The sequence below is a fragment of the Panulirus ornatus genome, chromosome 13, assembly GCF_036320965.1.
Source record: "Panulirus ornatus isolate Po-2019 chromosome 13, ASM3632096v1, whole genome shotgun sequence".
Taxonomy (NCBI): Eukaryota; Metazoa; Arthropoda; class Malacostraca; order Decapoda; family Palinuridae; genus Panulirus; species Panulirus ornatus.
In genome coordinates, this window is record NC_092236.1 from 61795707 (window position 1) to 61818337 (window position 22631).

Here is a 22631-nt window from a genome sequence, read left to right on the forward strand (position 1 = left end):
GAGTGAGTGCTCAAATTACAGAGGTATAAGTTTGTTCAGTATTCCTGGTAAATTATATGGGAGGGTATTGATTGAGAGGGTGAAGGCATGTACAGAGCATCAGATTGGGGAAGAGCAGTGTGGTTTCAGAAGTGGTAGAGGATGTGTGGATCAGGTGTTTGCTTTGAAGAATGTATGTGAGAAATACTTAGAAAAGCAAATGGATTTGTATGTAGCATTTATGGATCTGGAGAAGGCATATGATAGAGTTGATAGAGATGCTCTGTGGAAGGTATTAAGAATATATGGTGTGGGAGGAAAGTTGTTAGAAGCAGTGAAAAGTTTTTATCGAGGATGTAAGGCATGTGTACGTGTAGGAAGAGAGGAGAGTGATTGGTTCTCAGTGAATGTAGGTTTGCGGCAGGGGTGTGTGATGTCTCCATGGTTGTTTAATTTGTTTATGGATGGGGTTGTTAGGGAGGTAAATGCAAGAGTTTTGGAAAGAGGGGCAAGTATGAAGTCTGTTGGGGATGAGAGAGCTTGGGAAGTGAGTCAGTTGTTGTTCACTGATGATACAGCGCTGGTGGCTGATTCATGTGAGAAACTGCAGAAGCTGGTGACTGAGTTTGGTAAAGTGTGTGGAAGAAGAAAGTTAAGAGTAAATGTGAATAAGAGCAAGGTTATTAGGTACAGTAGGGTTGAGGGTCAAGTCAATTGGGAGGTGAGTTTGAATGGAGAAAAACTGGAGGAAGTGAAGTGTTTTTAGATATCTGGGAGTGGATCTGGCAGCGGATGGAACCATGGAAGCGAGGATCTAGGGTGGGGAGGGGGCGAAAATTCTGGGGGCCTTGAAGAATGTGTGGAAGTCGAGAACATTATCTCGGAAAGCAAAAATGGGTATGTTTGAAGGAATAGTGGTTCCAACAATGTTGTATGGTTGCGAGGCGTGGGCTATGGATAGAGATGTGCGCAGGAGGATGGATGTGCTGGAAATGAGATGTTTGAGGAAAATGTGCGGTGTGAGGTGGTTTGATCGAGTGAGTAACGTAAGGGTAAGAGAGATGTGTGGAAATAAAAAGAGCGTGGTTGAGAGAGCAGAAGAGGGTGTTTTGAAATGGTTTGGGCACATGGAGAGAATGAGTGAGGAAAGATTGACCAAGAGGATATATGTGTCGGAGGTGGAGGGAACGAGGAGAAGAGGGAGACCAAATTGGAGGTGGAAAGATGGAGTGAAAAAGATTTTGTGTGATCGGGGCCTGAACATGCAGGAGGGTGAAAGGAGGGCAAGGAATAGAGTGAATTGGAGCGATGTGGTATACCGGGGTTGACGTGCTGTCAGTGGATTGAATCAAGGCATGTGAAGCGTCTGGGGTAAACCATGGAAAGCTGTGTAGGTATGTATATTTGCGTGTGTGGACGTATGTATATACATGTGTATGGGGGGGGTTGGGCCATTTCTTTCGTCTGTTTCCTTGCGCTACCTCGCAAACGCGGGAGACAGCGACAAAGTATAAAAAAAAAAAAAAAAAAAAATATATATATATATATATACATTCATATATATATATATATATATACAGAGGTATAAGTTTGTTCAGTATTCCTGGTAAATTATATGGGAGGGTATTGATTGAGAGGGTGAAGGCATGTACAGAGCATCAGATTGGGGAAGAACAGTGTGGTTTCAGAAGTGGTAGAGGATGTGTGGATCAGGTGTTTGCTTTGAAGAATGTATGTGAGAAATACTTAGAAAAGCAAATGGATTTGTATGTAGCATTTATGGATCTGGAGAAGGCATATGATAGAGTTGATAGAGATGCTCTGTGGAAGGTAGTGAATGTAGGTTTGCAGCAGGGGTGTGTGATGTCTCCATGGTTGTTTAATTTGTTTATGGATGGGGTTGTTAGGGAGGTGAATGCAAGAGTTTTGGAAAGAGGGGCAAGTATGAAGTCTGTTGGGGATGAGAGAGCTTGGGAAGTGAGTCAGTTGTTGTTCGCTGATGATACAGCGCTGGTGGCTGATTCATGTGAGAAACTGCAGAAGCTGGTGACTGAGTTTGGTAAAGTGTGTGAAGAAGAAAGTTAAGAGTAAATGTGAATAAGAGCAAGGTTATTAGGTACAGTAGGGTTGAGGGTCAAGTCAATTGGGAGGTGAGTTTGAATGGAGAAAAACTAGAGGAAGTGAAGTGTTTTTAGATATCTGGGAGTGGATATGGCAGCGGATGGAACCAGGTAAGCGGAAGTGGATCATAGGGTGGGGGAGGGGGCGAAAATTCTGGGGCCTTGAAGAATGTGTGGAAGTCGAGAACATTATCTCGGAAAGCAAAAATGGGTATGTTTGAAGGAATAGTGGTTCCAACAATGTTGTATGGTTGCGAGGCGTGGGCTATGGATAGAGTTGTGCGCAGGAGGATGGATGTGCTGGAAATGAGATGTTTGAGGACAATGTGTGGTGTGAGGTGGTTTGATCGAGTGAGTAACGTAAGGGTAAGAGAGATGTGTGGAAATAAAAAGAGCGTGGTTGAGAGAGCAGAAGAGGGTGTTTTGAAATGGTTTGGGCACATGGAGAGAATGAGTGAGGAAAGATTGACCAAGAGGATATATGTGTCGGAGGTGGAGGGAACGAGGAGAAGAGGGAGACCAAATTGGAGGTGGAAAGATGGAGTGAAAAAGATTTTGTGTGATCGGGGCCTGAACATGCAGGAGGGTGAAAGGAGGGCAAGGAATAGAGTGAATTGGAGCGATGTGGTATACCGGGGTTGACGTGCTGTCAGTGGATTGAATCAAGGCATGTGAAGCGTCTGGGGTAAACCATGGAAAGCTGTGTAGGTATGTATATTTGCGTGTGTGGACGTATGTATATACATGTGTATGGGGGGGGGTTGGGCCATTTCTTTCGTCTGTTTCCTTGCGCTACCTCGCAAACGCGGGAGACAGCGACAAAGTATAAAAAAAAAAAAAAAAAAAAAATATATATATATATATATACATTCATATATATATATATATATATACAGAGGTATAAGTTTGTTCAGTATTCCTGGTAAATTATATGGGAGGGTATTGATTGAGAGGGTGAAGGCATGTACAGAGCATCAGATTGGGGAAGAACAGTGTGGTTTCAGAAGTGGTAGAGGATGTGTGGATCAGGTGTTTGCTTTGAAGAATGTATGTGAGAAATACTTAGAAAAGCAAATGGATTTGTATGTAGCATTTATGGATCTGGAGAAGGCATATGATAGAGTTGATAGAGATGCTCTGTGGAAGGTATTAAGAATATATGGTGTGGGAGGCAAGTTGTTAGAAGCAGTGTAAAGTTTTTATCGAGGATGTAAGGCATGTGTACATGTAGGAAGAGAGGAAAGTGATTGGTTCTCAGTGAATGTAGGTTTGCAGCAGGGGTGTGTGATGTCTCCATGGTTGTTTAATTTGTTTATGGATGGGGTTGTTAAGGAGGTGAATGCAAGAGTTTTGGAAAGAGGGGCAAGTATGAAGTCTGTTGGGGATGAGAGAGCTTGGGAAGTGAGTCAGTTGTTGTTCGCTGATGATACAGCGCTGGTGGCTGATTCATGTGAGAAACTGCAGAAGCTGGTGACTGAGTTTGGTAAAGTGTGTGAAAGAAGAAAGTTAAGAGTAAATGTGAATAAGAGCAAGGTTATTAGGTACAGTAGGGTTGAGGGTCAAGTCAATTGGGAGGTAAGTTTGAATGGAGAAAAATTATAGGAGGTAAAGTGTTTTAGATATCTGGGAGTGGATATGGCAGCGGATGGAACCAGGTAAGCGGAAGTGGATCATAGGGTGGGGGAGGGGGCGAAAATTTTGGGAGCCTTGAAAAATGTTTGGAAGTCGAGAACATTATCTCGGAAAGCAAAAATGGGTATGTTTGAAGGAATAGTGGTTCCAACAATGTTGTATGGTTGCGAGGCGTGGGCTATGGATAGAGATGTGCGCAGGAGGATGGATGTGCTGGAAATGAGATGTTTGAGGAAAATGTGTGGTGTGAGGTGGTTTGATCGAGTGAGTAACGTAAGGGTAAGAGAGATGTGTGGAAATAAAAAGAGCGTGGTTGAGAGAGCAGAAGAGGGTGTTTTGAAATGGTTTGGGCACATGGAGAGAATGAGTGAGGAAAGATTGACCAAGAGGATATATGTGTCGGAGGTGGAGGGAACGAGGAGAAGAGGGAGACCAAATTGGAGGTGGAAAGATGGAGTGAAAAAGATTTTGTGTGATCGGGGCCTGAACATGCAGGAGGGTGAAAGGAGGGCAAGGAATAGAGTGAATTGGAGCGATGTGGTATACAGGGGTTGACGTGCTGTCAGTGGATTGAATCAAGGCATGTGAAGCGTCTGGGGTAAACCATGGAAAGCTGTGTAGGTATGTATATTTGCGTGTGTGGACGTGTGTATGTAAATGTGTATGGGGGGGGGTTGGGCCATTTCTTTCGTCTGTTTCCTTGCGCTACCTCGCAAACGCGGGAGACAGCGACCAAGTATAAAAAAAAAAAAAAAATATATATATATATATATATATATATATATATATATATATATCAAAAAATATATATTTATTAAAAAAGGGGGTGACTGTATTGTTGACTGGTTGGTAAGGTTATTTAATGTATGTATGACTCATGGTGAGGTGCCTGAGGATTGGCGGAATGCGTGCATAGTGCCATTGTACAAAGGCAAAGGGGATAAGAGTGAGTGCTCAAATTACAGAGGTATAAGTTTGTTGAGTATTCCTGGTAAATTATATGGGAGGATATTGATTGAGAGGGTGAAGGCATGTACAGAGCATCAGATTGGGGAAGAGCAGTGTGGTTTTAGAAGTGGTAGAGGATGTGTGGATCAGGTGTTTGCTCTGAAGAACGTATGTGAGAAATACTTAGAAAAGCAAATGGATTTGTATGTAGCATTTATGGATCTGGACAAGGCATATGATAGAGTTGATAGAGATGCTCTGTTGAAGGTATTAAGAATATATGGTGTGGGAGGCAAGTTGTTAGAAGCAGTGGAAAGTTTTTATCGAGGGTGTAAGGCATGTGTACGTGTAGGAAGAGAGGAAAGTGATTGGTTCTCAGTGAATGTAGGTTTGCGGCAGGGGTGTGTGATGTCTCCATGGTTGTTTAATTTGTTTATGGATGGGGTTGTTAGGGAGGTGAATGCAAGAGTTTTGGAAAGAGGGGCAAGTATGAAGTCTGTTGGGGATGAGAGAGCTTGGGAAGTGAGTCAGTTGTTGTTCACTGATGATACAGCGCTGGTGGCTGATTCATGTGAGAAACTGCAGAAGCTGGTGACTGAGTTTGGTAAAGTGTGTGAAAGAAAGTTAAGAGTAAATGTGAATAAGAGCAAGGTTATTAGGTACAGTAGGGTTGAGGGTCAAGTCAATTGGGAGGTGAGTTTGAATGGAGAAAAACTGGAGGAAGTGAAGTGTTTTAGATATCTGGGAGTGGATCTGGCAGCGGATGGAACCATGGAAGCGGAAGTGGATCATAGGGTGGGGGAGGGGGGTGAAAATTCTGGGAGCCTTGAAGAATGTGTGGAAGTCGAGAACATTATCTCGGAAAGCAAAAATGGGTATGTTTGAAGGAATAGTGGTTCCAACAATGTTGTATGGTTGCGAGGCATGGGCTATGGATAGAGTTGTGCGCAGGAGGATGGATGTGCTGGAAATGAGATGTTTGAGGACAATGTGTGGTGTGAGGTGGTTTGATCGAGTAAGTAACGTAAGGGTAAGAGAGATGTGTGGAAATAAAAAGAGCATGGTTGAGAGAGCAGAAGAGGGTGTTTTGAAATGGTTCGGGCACATGGAGAGAATGAGTGAGGAAAGATTGACCAAGAGAATATATGTGTCGGAGGTGGAGGGAACGAGGAGAAGAGGGAGACCAAATTGGAGGTGGAAAGATGGAGTGAAAAATCTTTTGTGTGATCGGGGCCTGAGCATGCAGGAGGGTGAAAGGAGGGCAAGGAATAGAGTGAATTGGAGCGATGTGGTATACCGGGGTTGACGTGCTGTCAGTGGATTGAATCAAGGCATGTGAAGCGTCCGGGGTAAACCATGGAAAGCTGTGTAGGTATGTATGTTTGCGTGTGTGGACGTATGTATATACATGTGTATGGGGGTGGGTTGGGCCATTCTTTCGTCTGTTTCCTTGCGCTACCTCGCAAACGCGGGAGATAGCGACAAAGCAAAAAAAAAAAAAAAATATATATATATATATATATATATATATATATATCCATATGACAACGGTGGGAGGTGGGCAGATTAGAAAGGGTAGTGAGTGGTGGGATGAAGAATTAAGATTGATAACGGAAGAGAAGAGAGAGGCGTTTGGACGATTTTTGCAGGGAAGTAGTGCAAATGACTGGGAGATGTATAAAAGAAAGCAGAAGGAGGTCGAGAGAAAGGTGCAGGAGGTGAAAAAGGGCAAATGAGAGTTGGGGTAAGAGAGTATCATTAAATCTTAGGGAGAATGAAAGGTTGTTTTGGAAGGAGGTAAATAAAGTACGTAAGACATGAGAACTAATAGGAACATCGGTGAATGGCGCTAATGGGGAGGTAATAACAAATTGTGGTGAAGTGAGGAGATGGAGTGAGTATTTTGAAGGTTTGTTGAGTGTGTTTGATGATAGAGTGGAAGATATAGGGTGTTTTGGTCGAGGTGGTGTGCAAAGTGAGAGGGTCAGGGAGAATGGATTGTTAAACAGAGAAGAAGTAGTGAAAGCTTTGCAAAAGATGAAAGCCGGCAATGCGGCGGGTCGGCGGGTTTGGATGGTATTGCAGTGGAATTTATTAAAAAAGGGTATGACGTTGTTGTTGATTGGTTGGTAAGGATATTCAGTGTATGTATGGTTCATGGTGAAGTGCCTGAGGATTGGCAGAATGCATGCATATCGCCATTGTACAAAGGCAAAGGGGATAAAGGTGAATTTTCAAATTACAGTTTGTCGAGTATTCCTGGAAAATAATATGGGAGGGTATTGATTGAGAATGTAAAGGCATGTACAGAGCATCAGATTTCGGAAGGGCAGTGTGGTTTCAGAAGTGGTAGAGGATGTGTGGATCAGGTGTTTGCTTTGAAGAATGTATATGAGAAATACTTAGAAAAACAGATTGATTTCTGTATAGCATTTATGGATCTGGGGAAGGCATATGATAGGGTTGATAGAGATTCTTTATGGAAGGTATTAAGAGCATATGGTGTGGAAGGTAAGTTACTAGAAGCAGTGAAAAGTTTTTACTAAGGATGTAAGGCATGTGTACGAGTAGGAAGAGAGGAAAGTGACTGGTTCCCAGTGAATGTTGGTTTGCGGCAGGAGTGCGTGATTTTACCATGGTTGTTTAATTTGTTTATGGAAGGGGTGGTTAGGGAGGTGAATGCGAGAGTTTTGGAGAGAGGGGCAAGTATGCGGTATGTTGTGGATGGGAGGGCTTGGGAAGTGTCAGCTGTTGTTCACTGATGATACACCGCTGGTGGCTGATTCGGGTGAGAAACTGCAGAAGTTGGTGACTGAGTTTGGTAAAATGCGTGAAAGAAGAAAGCTTAGAGTAAATGTGAGTAAGAGTAAGGTTATTAGGTTCAGTAGGGTTGAGGGACAAGTTAACTGGGACGTAAGTTTGAATGGAGAAAAACTGGAGGAAGTGAAGTGTTTTAGATATTTTGGAGTGGATATGGCAGCAGATGGAACCATGGAAGTGGAAGTGAGTCATGTGGGGTGGGGGGGGGGGAGCGCAGGTTCCAGGAGCGTTGAAGAATGTGTGGAAGGCGAGAACGTTATCTTGGAGAGAAAAAATGGGTGTGTTCATATGAATAGTGGTTCCAACGTTATATGGTTGTGAGGAATGGGCTATAGATAGAGTTGTACGGAGGAGGGTGGATGTGTTGGTAATGAGATGTTTCAGGACAATATGTGGTGTGAGGTGGTTTGATCGAGTAAGTAATGAAAGGTTAAGAGAGATGTGTGGTAACAAAAAGAGTATGGTTGAGAGAGCAGAAGAGGGATTATTGAAATGATTTGGTCACATGAAGAGAATGAGTGAGGAAAGATTGACAAAGAGGATGTATATGTGAGAGATAGAAGGAATGAGGAGAAGTGGGAGACCAAATTGGAAGTGGAAGGATGGAGTGAAAAAGATTATGAGCGATCGGGCCTGAACATACTGGAGAATGAAAGGCATGCAAGGAATAGAGTGAATTGGAACGATGTGGTATACCGGGGTTGACGTGCAGTTATTGGATTGAACCAGGGCATGTGAAGCGTCTGGGGTAAACCATGGAAAGTTTTGTGGGGCCTGGATGTGGAAAGGAAGCTGTGGTTTCAGTGCATTACACATGACAGTTAGAGACTGAGTGGAAATGAATGTGGCCTATGTTGTATTTTCCTAGCTCTACCTCTCAGATGGTGTGTGTATGTGGAGGGAGGGGATGCTATTTCATGTGTGGCGGGGTGGCGACGAGAATGGATGAAGGCAGCAAGTATGAATATGTACATGTGTATATATGTGTATGTCTGCGTATGTATATGTATGTATGCGGTGAAATGTACAGGAATGTATATGTGCCTGTGTTGGCATTTATGTTGGGTTGGGCCATTCTTTCGTGTCTTTCCTTGCACTACCTCGCTAACACGGGAGACAGCGATTAAGTATAATGAATAGAATATATATGAAATATTTATTTATTATACTTTGTCTCTGTCCCCCGCATTAGCGAGGTAGCGCAAGGAAATAAAGATGGTATATAGTAAGTAAATCTTGACTGCTAGGGTAAGATATGCATAAAACAGTAATAAAGATGGTATATAGTAAGTACATCTTGACTGCTGGGGTAAGGTATGCATACAACAGTAATAAAGATGGTATGTAGTAAGTACATCTTGACTGCTGGGGTAAGATATGTGTACAACAGTAATAAAGATGGTATATAGTAAGTACATCTTGACTGCTGGGAAGGTATGCCAAGCTCTCATATTCAGTGGTGCAAACTCAGAAATTAATCTTTTGTCTAAATATCACTGAAGAAATCATGAAAAGTCTGTATGTGTTCCTGCTGACAAAGTCAAAGTCCCTACTTGAACTGAATTTGTTTTTTACCAAGAAATGCATATGATATATTTCTTATGAAGTGATTAATAGACTTCATGGAGAAAGAGAACCAAATAATGAATGCAATGACATGTTTAATGTTTATTAGAGAAAAGTAAGTTATTTTGTTTCAATATATATGCATCCAATATTCTTAATTCCTCATAAATTGAGAACAGGAAAAAATTAAGTTTACATTTATTTTCAATTTAGTTAACTTGATAATATGTTTCATTGCCTTGGTAGTTCTTTTAATTATTTCTGATGATTATGCCAGGATGAGATATATATTTCTGATGATTATGTCAGGATGAAAGGTATATATTTCTGATGATTATGCCAGGGTGAAAGGTATATATTTCTTATGATTATGCCAGGGTGAAAGGTATATATTTCTGATGATTATGCCAGGATGAAAGGTATATATTTCTGATGATTATGCCAGGATGAAAGGTATATATTTCTGATGATTATGCCAGAATGAAAGGTATATATTTCTGATTATGCCAGGTTGAAAGGCATATATTTTTGATGATTATGCCAGGGTGAAAGGCATATATTTCTGATGATTATGCCAGGTTGAAAGGCATATATTTTTGATGATTATGCCAGGGTGAAAGGTATATATTTGTGATGATCATGCCAGGGTGAAAGGCGTATATTTCTGATGATCATGCTAGGGTGAAAGGTTTATTTTTCTGATGATCATGCCAGGATGAAAGGTATATTTTTCTGATGATTATGCCAGGGTGAAAGGTATATATTTCTGATGATCATGCCAGGGTGAAAGGTATATATTTCTGATGATCATGCGAGTGTGAAAGGTATATATTTCTGATGATCATGCCAGGGTGAAAGGTATATATTTCTGATGATCATGCCAGGGTGAAAGGCATATATTTCTGATGATTATACCAGGGTGAAAGGTATATATTTCTGATGATCATGCCAGGGTGAAAGGCATATATTTCTGATGATTATGCCAGGGTGAAAGGTATATATTTCTGATGATTATGCCAGGGTGAAAGGTATATATTTCTGATGATCATGCCAGGGTGAAAGGTATATATTTCTGATGATCATGCCAGGGTGAAAGGCGTATATTTCATGAAAGAGAATTAGTCACTAAATAGAGGAATGTCGTACTTTCTGCCATGGTATGTATGTTTAGCTCTGAGGAAACACTTGCAGTATTTCATTAGAATCAGATTTGCTTCATAATGAGCATAACTAAGTTATGACATGATGAAAACTTTATCCTTTGTGATCATAGATTTGTTGGTTATGAAATGCCAATTCTCTCTCTCTCTCTCTCTCTCTCTCTCTCTCTCTCTCTCTCTCTCTCCCTCTTCAGTCTCCTTTGCAATATCAAGACAATTCTTATCTTTAGATTTCATAATAGAGTTGATAAATGGTAAGAAATGTAATAACTCAGGTCCCATCCTATTTATGAAATGCCAATTCTCTCTTTATTCAATCTCCTTTGCAATATCAAGACAATTCTTATCTTTAGATTTCATAATAGAATTGATAAACGGTAAGAAACGTAATAACTCAGGTCCCATCCTATTTATTTTTTTTGGTTTTGGCACTTGCCACTAAAGAGCCTCTCAGTTTCTGCATTGGAATGTGGCAAAATTAGGATAAGCTTTGTGAGAGAGGTAAGGTTCCAAATAACATTCTGCTCAGAAAAATTTCAGAGTTTGGAAAGATACAACTTTTCACAGCTTTTCTTAAGAAGCATTTGACGTTTATCACCACTGAAATATGCCGGCAACTCCTGCCACTTTAGGAAGACCATCACTGAGAATATACTCAATGATCATATCATCAAATTGTCTAGCTCTGGTAGACTTTCCTTAGCATCCAAATCCAATGCAGTCTTAGTAGATGTGAATTTCATTTCCTTAAACAAAAAATCAAAGAGAAGCAAGCATTTTTTTTATTGAGTTGATGAACAAATGCGATTTGATAAAAGGAGAGATAACCTGTGCTCTCCTGAAGTGTTAATATTCTCATCAAGACGAAATTGACTCACTTGCTAAACTAAATTGATCAAGAAGATGACTTGTATTATCTTGGATAAATCATCTACAAACTCTGCTCTGATGAAAGTCTTAAATATTATTCTTGTCATTTGGATAATTTCATCTTGTAGGATAGCTATCAAACTCATTCTAATTTGACAATGCATTCATTTTATTGAAATATCCTAAGACATACTTCAAAGAGGTCAGGTAGGCTTTTGAATAAGGATTGTAGAAATCTTTCATAATTAGTTTTGCTCAAAATACCTTATCCTTTATTTGGTTTTTCAAAAAGTAATCCTAAAACTTCCCACTGATACACAATCCATTCAATGTAATACTGTATTGCATGTGTCAACAAATCAATGATATTTTCCAACTTACGGAAGAAAAGAGTGAGTGATACGGTAAATATGTGCTATTGTAACACATGATGAGGAAGAACATGTGGTGTACCGCGCCACTTTTCTTGTAGTTGAAACGAAGAATCTAACAAGTAAAGAAACACACTATAATTGCTACTTTTCTAACAGAAAAACATTCAAATTATCAATAAATGTTCAAAATCCCTGGGTTTTTAAGAATTTTGCCTTGACTTCCCCACGCCTTTGAAAATTAGTCAAGTGCCTACCTAAGGTAATGGTAGTACAGTTGGCAACACTGCTCATGTTTAAATATGTGGAATATTTCACATTCATCATATATTCCCTCGTCTTTATAGCTCTCACTCAGATCAACTTATTCAATATCACAGAACTGGATATAACGTTTTAAATATTCTTCACCTGATTTTTTTTTTATTTTCTAAACACTACAATACTAAATTTGAATTAAGTTAATCCTTTTCGAAAGCCATCATCATGTTTTACACACTAACCTGGAAGTGCATTGGATGAAGCTGGAATGTGTGTATAACATGAGCCACATATGCTCTTGATGTACATTATATATAATGTATGCACCTTTGAATGCTCTTCCAACATCATGAAGAGGAAAGGAAAAAAGTGAATAGAGTTAAAAGATAGGGGAGACATATTGGGAGAGATAAAATCAGCAGAACCGAATTTAGATCTATGGGGATCCCAAAGTGTGGTATCCCTAAAGCATCTACCTCCCCTTATCTCAATATGAATATATCCATGTAAGTCAATGAAGAGATGGAAGTACACTAGTAATGGGTCGAATTTTCCCGGGCCACAAGTCTCAGTATTGCCACCTGACTTGTCTAAATAACTATTAAACTATAGTGAAGTATAATTTTTTCTTTGACGTAATGCTGTATTTCTTCATATTTGAATTACCATATATGATTTGAATACAACAGATTTTTTCATAACTTTCTGGGATTAATTTAAAACTGTATACTTCATTCACTATATAGAAACTTTTGATCTGGTATCATTGTTGCTGCGTCTGCACACATCATCACATACAGGGATGCTCGGCTGATTATATATTCACCACATATTAACTTCATCTTATATTCACGATGAAAGGCTCTCCTGAAATGTTGAAAATGAATTGAATTAATAAATCAGAACGAAATTAAGATTTTTTGTGCTGATTCATGCAATGTGAGGAGGTAGTCTCATATGACAACATCTTTTTGTTTTGAGCGGTCCAGTCTTGGCCTGACCGTCGGTGAGGAAGGACGCACACACACATCATCTCAGGAACTATCTGACACCACTGGATTACCTACCCAGTAATAATGTCAGGCGATATCCAACCCAGAAAGCGCAAGGGGAAGGGAAAGAAAAAAGGTACGTATTAGTAAATGTAGCGTCAATACTTTATGTTGAAGTGAAGCGAGTATTGTTATATTTAGTGGAGATGAGACGGACAGAACAACAAATCAAGATTACCGATTTCACGAGACTGAATTGTTAATCTTGGCTCTCTGTATTTACACGTTGTTTCTGATGGAGTATCCATCATAGAGTGAATATGTGAGATAGGTTAAATCGAGAGTAGATAATTAAGTAAAAAGAATACGCCGTTAGTCAAATCACAGATGATGCTGTGGTCAGATCTTGAGCGCTAGAGATGGGGGTTCCAGTGATAATATAATGCTACTCCACATCTGGGTCCAGTGATTAGTATCATTTGGTGCAGATTTTGAAATCTAGTTAAATATAAACCTCTTGCCACCTTTAACTTCACTCTGTTTTGTATTCTCGTCATACATCTCGGGTCTCTTATTTTTGTTTTATTACTTCTCTGTAGTATATATAGTTCATGATTTGGGTTGGTACTGTACTCATTACTTCTCTGTAGTATATATAGTTCATGATTTGGGTTGGTACTGTACTTATTACTTCTCTGTAGTACATATATTGTACATGATTTGGGTTGGTACTGTACTCATTACTTCTCTGTAGTACATATATTGTACATGATTTGGGTTGGTACTGTACTCATTACTTCTCTGTAGTACATATATTGTACATGATTTGGGTTGGTACTGTACTCATTACTTCTCTGTAGTACATATATTGTACATGATTTGGGTTGGTACTGTACTCGTTACTTCTCTGTAGTACATATATTGTACATGATTTGGGTTGGTACTGTACTCATTACTTCTCTGTAGTACATATATTGTACATGATTTGGGTTGGTACTGTACTCATTACTTCTCTGTAGTACATATATTGTACATGATTTGGGTTGGTACTGTACTCATTACTTCTCTGTAGTATATATAGTTCATGATTTGATAGATTGATTTTGGTTGGTACTGTACTCTTCATGTGCCTCTTCATTAAATTGATGGACGAAACAATAGCATAGAATTTTTTTTATAGAATTGGAAGAGATGAAGATAAATGAACTCCTTACACTTACCAAGTGATTCAGAAACTGCTTTATTTTGCAGGTCATGTATCTGTTTAGCTTCACACATTTTAGTACTTTGAATATTCAGGCATCACCCCCCCCCCCCTCCCCCCAACAAAGATCACTGAAATCCTCACTACAGATGTAAAGAAACTGAAAGCCCATCTAAAGCAATGAGGAACATCAGCAGCTGGTGGTGTATGTGCTAAGAACTGAATGCCATTTGGTGACACGGCCAACACCAAACTTTCTAATACTGCTATCTTGGTAATACACTCTTACTGGAAGTTTTTATTCTTCCCTGGATAAGTTACAGCCTACTACTTGTTTCTTTGGCTTTATATGTTTTATATATGAGGTTCTTTCACTACACAAAAAAAAATTTCCTTGAGCAATGCAGATTTTTCAGATATTGGAAAGTATGATGTCACATCATTGGGTTGGAGTTCAGATAACAAATTCATGTGAATAGATACAGAAATGTAATAAACATGAAAATTTTTCTACAGCCACCTGGGTTTCATACAATATTACAGATGTATTTTACTGAATCTGTGACAATCCTCTTCAATTTTAGTTGTGTTTGGAGTTTAGGGATACTCGATACTAAGTGATATTGTTTTGCATAGGTAGTGGGTTATTTAGGAAATGGCTACACTGTGGAGCATGATATGGGTTGATATATTTTTCATACTTCTTTGCTGTTTCCCCATATCATTAAGGCAGTGCCAGGAACAGATAAAGAAATAGCCTCATTCCCTCACATCCACTATCTACATATCATGTGTAATACTCTGAAACTTTCACCTATCCACAACCAGATCCTAGAGACCTTTCCATTGTTTCTACAGACTACTTGATATGCCCTTATTTAGTCCATTGACAGCGGGTCAACCTCTGTGTATGACATCATTCCAGTTCCCTCTATCCTGTGCAGGCCTTACTTCCTTCTGCTTCTTCAGGCTCCAAGCACTTAAAAAATTTTTCTCTCCATCCTCCCATCTCCAGTTCAATTTCCCCCTTCTCGTTCCCTCCACTTCTGACGTGTAAACTGTCAATGTCAGTATCTCCTCAATCATTCTCTTCATATTTACAAACCATTTCTGCACATTCAGCTCCAAAACCATACTTTTATCTTTTTATTAGTTACGTATTATACTTTAGAAAAACAGAAGGATTTGTATGTGGCATTTTTGGATTTGGAGAAGACATGACAGGGTTGATAGAGATGCTTTGTGGAAGGTCTTTTGAGTGTATGGTGTGAGAGATAAGCTTTTAGAAGCAGTGAAAAGTTTTTATTAAGGATGTAAGGCCAGTGTACAAGTAGGAAGAGAGGAGAGTGACTGATTCCCAGTGAAGGTCGGCCTGCAGCAGGGGTATGTGATATATCCATGGTTTTTTAATTTGTTTATGGATGGGGTGGTTAGGGAGGTAAATGCAAGAGTTTTGGAGAGAGGGGCAATTGTACAGTGTATTGGGGATGAGAGGGCCTTGGAAGTGAGTCCATTGTTGCTCAATGATGATACGGTACTGGTGGCTGATTCAAGTGAGAAACTGCAGAAGTTGGTGACTGAGTTTGGAAAAGTGTGTGAAAGGAGGAAATTGAGAGTAAATTGATTAAGAGCAAGGTTATTAGGTTCAGTTGGGTTAAGGGACAAGTTAATTGGGATATAAGTTTGAATGGAGAAAAACTGGAGGAAGTGGAGTGTTTTAGATATCGGGGAGTGGGCTTGGCAGCGAATGGAACTATGGAAGCGGAAGTGAGTCACAGGGTGGGGGAGGGGGCGAAGGTTCTGGGAGCGATGAAGAATGTGTAGAAGGAGAGAACATTATTTAAGAAAGTAAAAATGGGTATGTTTGAAGGAATAGTAGTTCCAAGAATATTATATGGTTGCAAGGCATGGACTATAGATAGTGGTGTACAGAAGAGGGTAGATGTGTTGTAAATGAAATGTTTGAAGACATTGTATGGTGTGAGGTGGTTTGATTAGGTAAATAATGAAAGGGTAAGAAAGATGTGTGATAATAAAAAGAGTGTGGTAGATAGAACAGAAGAGTGTTGAAATGGTGTGGACATATGGAGAGAATGAGTGAGGAAAGGTTGACAAAGAGTATATATGTATCAGTGGTGGAAGGAACAAGGAGAAGCGGGAGACCAAATTGGAGATGGAAGGATGGATCAAAGAAGATTTTGAGTGATCGGGGCTTGAGCATACAGGAGGGTGAGAGGCGTGCAAGGAATAGAGTGAATTGGAACAATGTGGTATACTGGGGTCAACTCTGTCAGTGGACTGAACTAGGGCATATTAAATGTCTGGGGTAAACCATGGAAAGGTCTGTGGGGCCTGGATGTGGATAGGGAGCTGTGGTTTTGGTGCATTACACGTGGCTGCTAGAGACTGAGTGTGAACGAATGGCCTTTTTTTTTTTTTTTTTTTTTTTTTTTCCTGGCGATACCTTGCTGAAGAGGAGGATCATTGATGCTGTTTCCTGTGGGGTAAGCTGGTGCCGGGAATAGATTGAAGGGAAGTAATCTTGAATAATACATGTGTATATATGTATATGTATGTGTAGACTTCACGGCCACTTAATCCAGGTGTTCAAAATTCGGAACAAGTTCCATAAAGTAAACCATGAGCATCTTTTTGAAATACAAGAAAATACAGTTACTTGGACAGATGGAATAAAACTCAAAGCTCAAAGATGTATGGCAGACCTAGGAAAAAGGCATTTTTCCTGTAGGTGTGTAGAGCACTGGAGTAAGTTACCGTCAGACGAAGTGAATGCTAGAATTATAAATACCTTCAAAAGTTGTGTAGACAAATATAAATTCAGGTATACTTTGAGAAAAACACTAGAAATGAAAATGTAAATGACAGCATTAATGGGGATACTAGAAGGCTGATGTGGAGCAGTGGGGAGTCAGTGATAGCTTTTAAAAGTACTGAGTGGAATTAAATTTTTCTTGTTAGGTTGAATCTTTTTTTTTTCAGACAACCCAGTCATGGGCCAATCAGGCCTCCTGTTGTCTGTCTTGTGTAAATCACTCTCCTCTCTTCTTACTCATTCATGTGCCTTACACCTGTGATAAAAAAATTCTCGCTGCTTCTAGCAGCTTACCTCCTATCCCATATGCCCTTAAGACCTTCCACAAAGCCTCTCCATTCACCCTGTCATATGTCTTTTCCAGATCCATAAATGCCACAAACAAATCCACCTGTTTCTCTAAGTATTTCTCACACACATTCAAGCAAACATCTGATCCACACATCCTCAACCACTTCTAAAACCACACTGCTGCTCCCCAATCTAATGCACTATACATGCCTTCACCCTTTCAGTAAATACCCTCCCATACAATTTTTCAGGAATACTCAACAAACATACATGGATGGAGAGAGATGGGTGATTATTGGTGCTTATGCTCCTGGTCATGAGAAGAAATATCTTGAGAGGCAAGTGTTTTGGGAGCAGCTGACTGAGTGTGTCAGCAGCTTTGGTGCAAGAGACTAGGTTTTTTATGCAAAGGTGAGCAATGTGGCTGTTGAGGGTATAATTGGTGTACATTGGGTATTCTCTGTTGTGAGTGGAAATGGTGAAGAGCTTGTGGATATGTGTGCTGAGAAAAGACATGTGATTGGGAATACCTTTTTTAAAAAGAGATATATACACTAGTATACTTATGTGAGTAGGAGAGATGGTCAAAAGGCATTAGTAGATTATGTGTTAATTGATAGGCGTGTAAAAGAAAGACCTTTGGATGTTAATGTGGTGGAGAGGGGCAGCTGGTGGGATGTCACTGAATCATCTACAAACAGTAACTGACTCACCTCCCAAGACCCCAACTCTTCACAGACTGCAGACCTACCCCACTTTCCATCACCTTGACCACCTTATCCATGAATATATTAAATATCCATGGTGATGCAGACCCATCTTTACATGGAACCACCCATGCTCCTTTGCATACTCATGCGCATGCCATCCTGTTTCATTAAAAACTCCATGCTGCCTCTCAAAGCTTTCCTCCCACATCATCTTTAAACCTGATCCTGTAAGCATTTCTCACCCATATTCTTTAAAGCAAATACCTGATTTGTACATCCTTTGTGATTTGAACATTCAGCTTCTTACCCTTGCCATTATGCAGTGTCATTATACAGACATTCCACTAATCCTCAGGCACCTCACCATGATTCATACCTACATTGAAAATCCAAACTAACCAGTCAACAATACAGTCATCCCTCTTTCTTAGAATTCAATAGTAATACCATCCATTTAAATTGTCTTGCCACACTTTATCTTAAGCAAAACTTTTACCACATCTCTTTTCACCCAATTACTTGCCATGGCTCTCTCACAGAGCATTTCCCATCAACCCTGTCACTCCACATCTGCTACCGTATCATCAAACACATTCAGGAATCCATCAGAGAAATCATTTCATCTCTTCTTCACCTTACTTCAGTCTGTAATTACTTCCCCATTTGCCCCTTTCACAGATATTGTCATTTATTAACCTTTATTTACCTTTCAAAACATTTTCATATTCTTCCTTAAGTTTGCTGGTAGTTGCTCACTCCAACCCTCATTTGCCTTCTTTTACAGTCCCCACACCTTCCTTTTGACCTACTGCTTCTGTTATACAAACATAGATAAAGTATCTTCTTGGATGTATGAATTTCAAAATGATCAATATGACTTGTGTTGTCTAGGTGGTGTTAGGAAGCATAAATGTGAGACAGATTGTTTTAATAAGGGTAGCCTTACTATGTAGTTATTAAAATATGAAATTGATATAATACTAATTATGGTCAGTGACAGCAAATGTCACTAGCAATTGATATACTACAATATCTTTAAAGTAGGGTTACCAGAATGAGGTCAGACCAATGGGCATTTCTCAGAATCCTTCGTTCATGCTTTCATATTGTTTTACACAAAAAGTTATGAGATACTTTTTTACCATGTGTATGTTTCCCAATCACTCACATTTCTTTGGTACAAGTAACACTCGTATATTTCTCTTTTCTCTCTGGCAACTTTACTGGTATCCTTTCTCAGATGCCCATCTCACACAAGCCTCTCTTGCACATCAGTGCTGCTTACCCAAATTCTTCCCAGATATATTTCACCTACTCCTCCAGCTTCACTTATTCTTGCCTCTTGCCATTGTACATTTCTGATATCTCCTCATAAAAGCCTCTTTGCCAAGCTTAGTCATTTTCACCCCCATCTTCCCATCATATGATTTCCTCTTTTCTTAACGCCTTTACAAACCTTTACTTCATCACCAAGTATTGATCGCACATCTCACCTGTTGTCCTTCTCAGCACAATTACATCCAGGTGTCTCTTTTGCATGCCAGATAATTAGTACATAACCCAGTTGTGCATGCTGACCACCTGTTTTGCTCACCTTTTTATACTTATGTTTGTCACTGTTTCAAACCAGTTGTTCCCTGTCCGCAGTCCATTTTCAGCACACAAATTACCAAGCTGCTCACCATTTTCATTCGCATCACTGAGTGCTCAACTGTCAACCCACTCTTGTTGTAAGATAACCTGATCTTGCCTCAAAACTGCTGACAAACCCACTCAGCTCCTCTCAGATGACTCTCCTCCCTTACTAACTCATATCACTTCTAGATGCATGAGCACGAATAATAACCCACTTTTAGTAATCCACTTTCATTCTTACACACATCTGTATGTAGCTCACTTTTTATACTCTCACACATCCTATAATTCCTCTAACAGAAGTGCTACCCACTCCTTAATGTCTGCCCTCATATTAAGCTCGGACTTTACCATGAAGACATTCCAAAACTATTCTTTCCCCCTATCCTTGAGGTTTGTTTCTTTCAGAGCTAGAACATCCAGGTTCCTCTCCACAAATACACTTATTTGTTTCTCCCTTCTTTTCATCTTGGTTACACCTACACACATTTAGACACCCAGCTTATGACTTTGACAAGGATGAGCACTCCTTACTTGGCTCCTCTTGTACCACCATTAAGAAGGGGAGAGTTTCCATTTCCCACTCTCCTCCCTTTTATTCTCCCTCTGTGACACACAGGGATTATGTGTGAAGTGTTCTTTCTTTCCTATCCCCAGGTTAGGATAGTAATAAAGGTTATGAATATCATGAAAATTGTGGCATTAATGAATGTAAAAGTAGGTTTAACAAATAAAATGAACCTCTTATAACTAGGGTGTCCGCAAAAAACAAAGGTGATACATGGCTAACGTTTTTTGTGGATACAAACATGATGCTCGCAGAGTGAAATCATCATACATGTGATCACTGAAACTATTGTTTCTAATGGCTTGAACACCAGCAACCTGCCTCAGTTTGCCTGAGGCTATCTTAAGGGAAGGATACTCTTTCTTTACTCTTCTTGCTGCCTTTTTGTTTTAGGAATTTCACATTTGGATGCTGGATTTCATCCACCTGTTCAAGCTAGTTGGCTCTAACCTTCCTAAGGAGAAGAAAGCTCAAATTCTTGACTGGAAGCAAGAAAACGGTTGGGGTACACATGAGATTTTTAGGTGCGCTGGGTGCTCAGAACAAATGATCAGGCAGCTGCTTCCTTCAACTCCCAATCAGTGCATCGCCTCATTTAGGTCAAGGTAACATGGACATAGAATTCTTCAGGAACCTTATCAATCCCAGGCCCTGATATCTGAAAATAGTAAACAAGGCCAAAGGAGAGATGACAAAATACTAAAATGTAAGTGTGGCATCACCTTTGAAAATGTATGGGATGGCAGACAAGGTTTTTTTTAGACTGTTTTCCTAGTAGCCGAGATTCATGCCAGAAGTATGGCAATGTTAATATTGTGAGCTGCTGTAAACTGTGTGATATTACTGTTTTGGTGAGGATAGGCAGTGGAGTCATCAGTTGCAGAGAGTCAACTACTTTATCTAAATTATATAGGAGTTATCATGATGTTAAAATCATGTTTGTATCTTGTATTTAGTATTTACACAGAAACGCTTAAATGTAAAGCTACTTGGTGAAGTTTGGTTGTTCATTTATACCTTCTGCATTACTTAAACCCACATTTAATGTTCTAGGTTGAGAAAAATATCCTAGTCATGCTGTGGCAGTTTTAATCTCTATGTAATAACATGAAAGATAATAGGCTGTGCTGTAAAATACTAAGATTTTACAGTTGATAAGAGAGCAGTACTAAACTGCAATTGTGCTGTAATTTTTAAATTTTTTTCTTTAATGTTAAAATACTTTGAAAGAGGGGAGGGTACTGAAGACACAGAAGTCCCTTGGCAACCATAGAAGACCCTGGGTTTTGCAAACTACATTTTTTTTTTTTTTTTTTTTTTTTTTATACTTTGTCGCTGTCTCCCGCGTTTGCGAGGTAGCGGAAGGAAACAGACGGAAGAAATGGCCCAACCCCCCCATACACATGTACATACACACGTCCACACACACAAATATACATACCTACACAGCTTTCCATGGTTTACCCCGGACGCTTCACATGCCTTGATTCAATCCACTGACAGCACGTCAACCCCTGTATACCACATCGCTCCAATTCACTCTATTCCTTGCCCTCCTTTCACCCTCCTGCATGTTCAGGCCCCGATCACACAAAATCTTTTTCACTCCATCTTTCCACCTCCAATTTGGTCTCCCTCTTCTCCTCGTTCCCTCCACCTCCGACACATATATCCTCTTGGTCAATCTTTCCTCACTCATTCTCTCCATGTGCCCAAACCATTTTAAAACACCCTCTTCTGCTCTCTCAACCACGCTCTTTTTATTTCCACACATCTCTCTTACCCTTACGTTACTTACTCGATCAAACCACCTCACACCACACATTGTCCTCAAACATCTCATTTTCAGCACATCCATCCTCCTGCGCACAACTCTATCCATAGCCCACGCCTCGCAACCATACAACATTGTTGGAACTACTATTCCTTCAAACATACCCATTTTTGCTTTCCGGGATAATGTTCTCGACTTCCACACATTTTTCAAGGCTCCCAAAATTTTCGCCCCCTCCCCCACCCTATGATCCACTTCCGCTTCCATGGTTCCATCCGCTGACAGATCCACTCCCAGATATCTAAAACACTTCACTTCCTCCAGTTTTTCACCATTCAAACTCACCTCCCAATTGACTTGACCCTCAACCCTACTGTACCTAATAACCTTGCTCTTATTCACATTTACTCTTAACTTTCTTCTTCCACACACTTTACCAAACTCCGTCACCAGCTTCTGCAGTTTCTCACATGAATCCGCCACCAGCGCTGTATCATCAGCGAACAACAACTGACTCACTTCCCAAGCTCTCTCATCCCCAACAGACTTCATACTTGCCCCTCTTTCCAAGACTCTTGCATTTACCTCCCTAACAACCCCATCCATAAACAAATTAAACAACCATGGAGACATCACACACCCCTGCCGCAAACCTACATTCACTGAGAACCAATCACTTTCCTCTCTTCCTACACGTACACATGCCTTACATCCTCGATAAAAACTTTTCACTGCTTCTAACAACTTGCCTCCCACACCATATGTTCTTAATACCTTCCACAGAGCATCTCTATCAACTACATATGTTTAGGTAATAGGCTTTTGGGAAAGAGGGTGTTAGAAGTGACCCATGAGAGATGTAACCAAGTCCTGTATTGAATGCTTTGACTTAAAAAG

The 22631-nt window shown here is 40.0% G+C and overlaps 2 protein-coding genes across 13 annotated transcripts in view; one reads left to right on the forward strand and one right to left on the reverse strand.

Annotated features, from left to right (window-relative positions):
- The window catches only part of LOC139752973 (U3 small nucleolar RNA-associated protein 25 homolog), a 132799-nt gene extending 121214 nt beyond the window's left edge, over positions 1–11585 (reverse strand). The window contains exon 1 of one of the 3 annotated variants that reach the window (XM_071669130.1): positions 11477–11585. The gene's annotated coding sequence lies outside the window, so the exon portion shown is untranslated. The remainder of the gene's footprint in view (positions 1–11476) is intronic. The other 2 variants (XM_071669129.1, XM_071669125.1) reach the window with 2 other exon arrangements.
- A 909-nt stretch (positions 11586–12494) lies between these two features.
- LOC139752974 (aspartyl/asparaginyl beta-hydroxylase-like) overlaps positions 12495–22631 on the forward strand; it is a 147640-nt gene continuing 137503 nt past the window's right edge. For 9 of the 10 annotated variants that reach the window (XR_011713632.1, XR_011713633.1, XR_011713634.1 and 6 more), the window contains exon 1: positions 12698–12855. Coding sequence is in view for 7 of the 10 variants with exons in the window: in XM_071669133.1 (XP_071525234.1) it covers positions 12804–12855 (52 nt within the window). In the remaining 3 variants the exon portion in view is untranslated. Of the gene's footprint in view, positions 12856–22631 lie in introns of all 10 variants that reach the window. The other variant, XM_071669131.1, reaches the window with a different exon arrangement.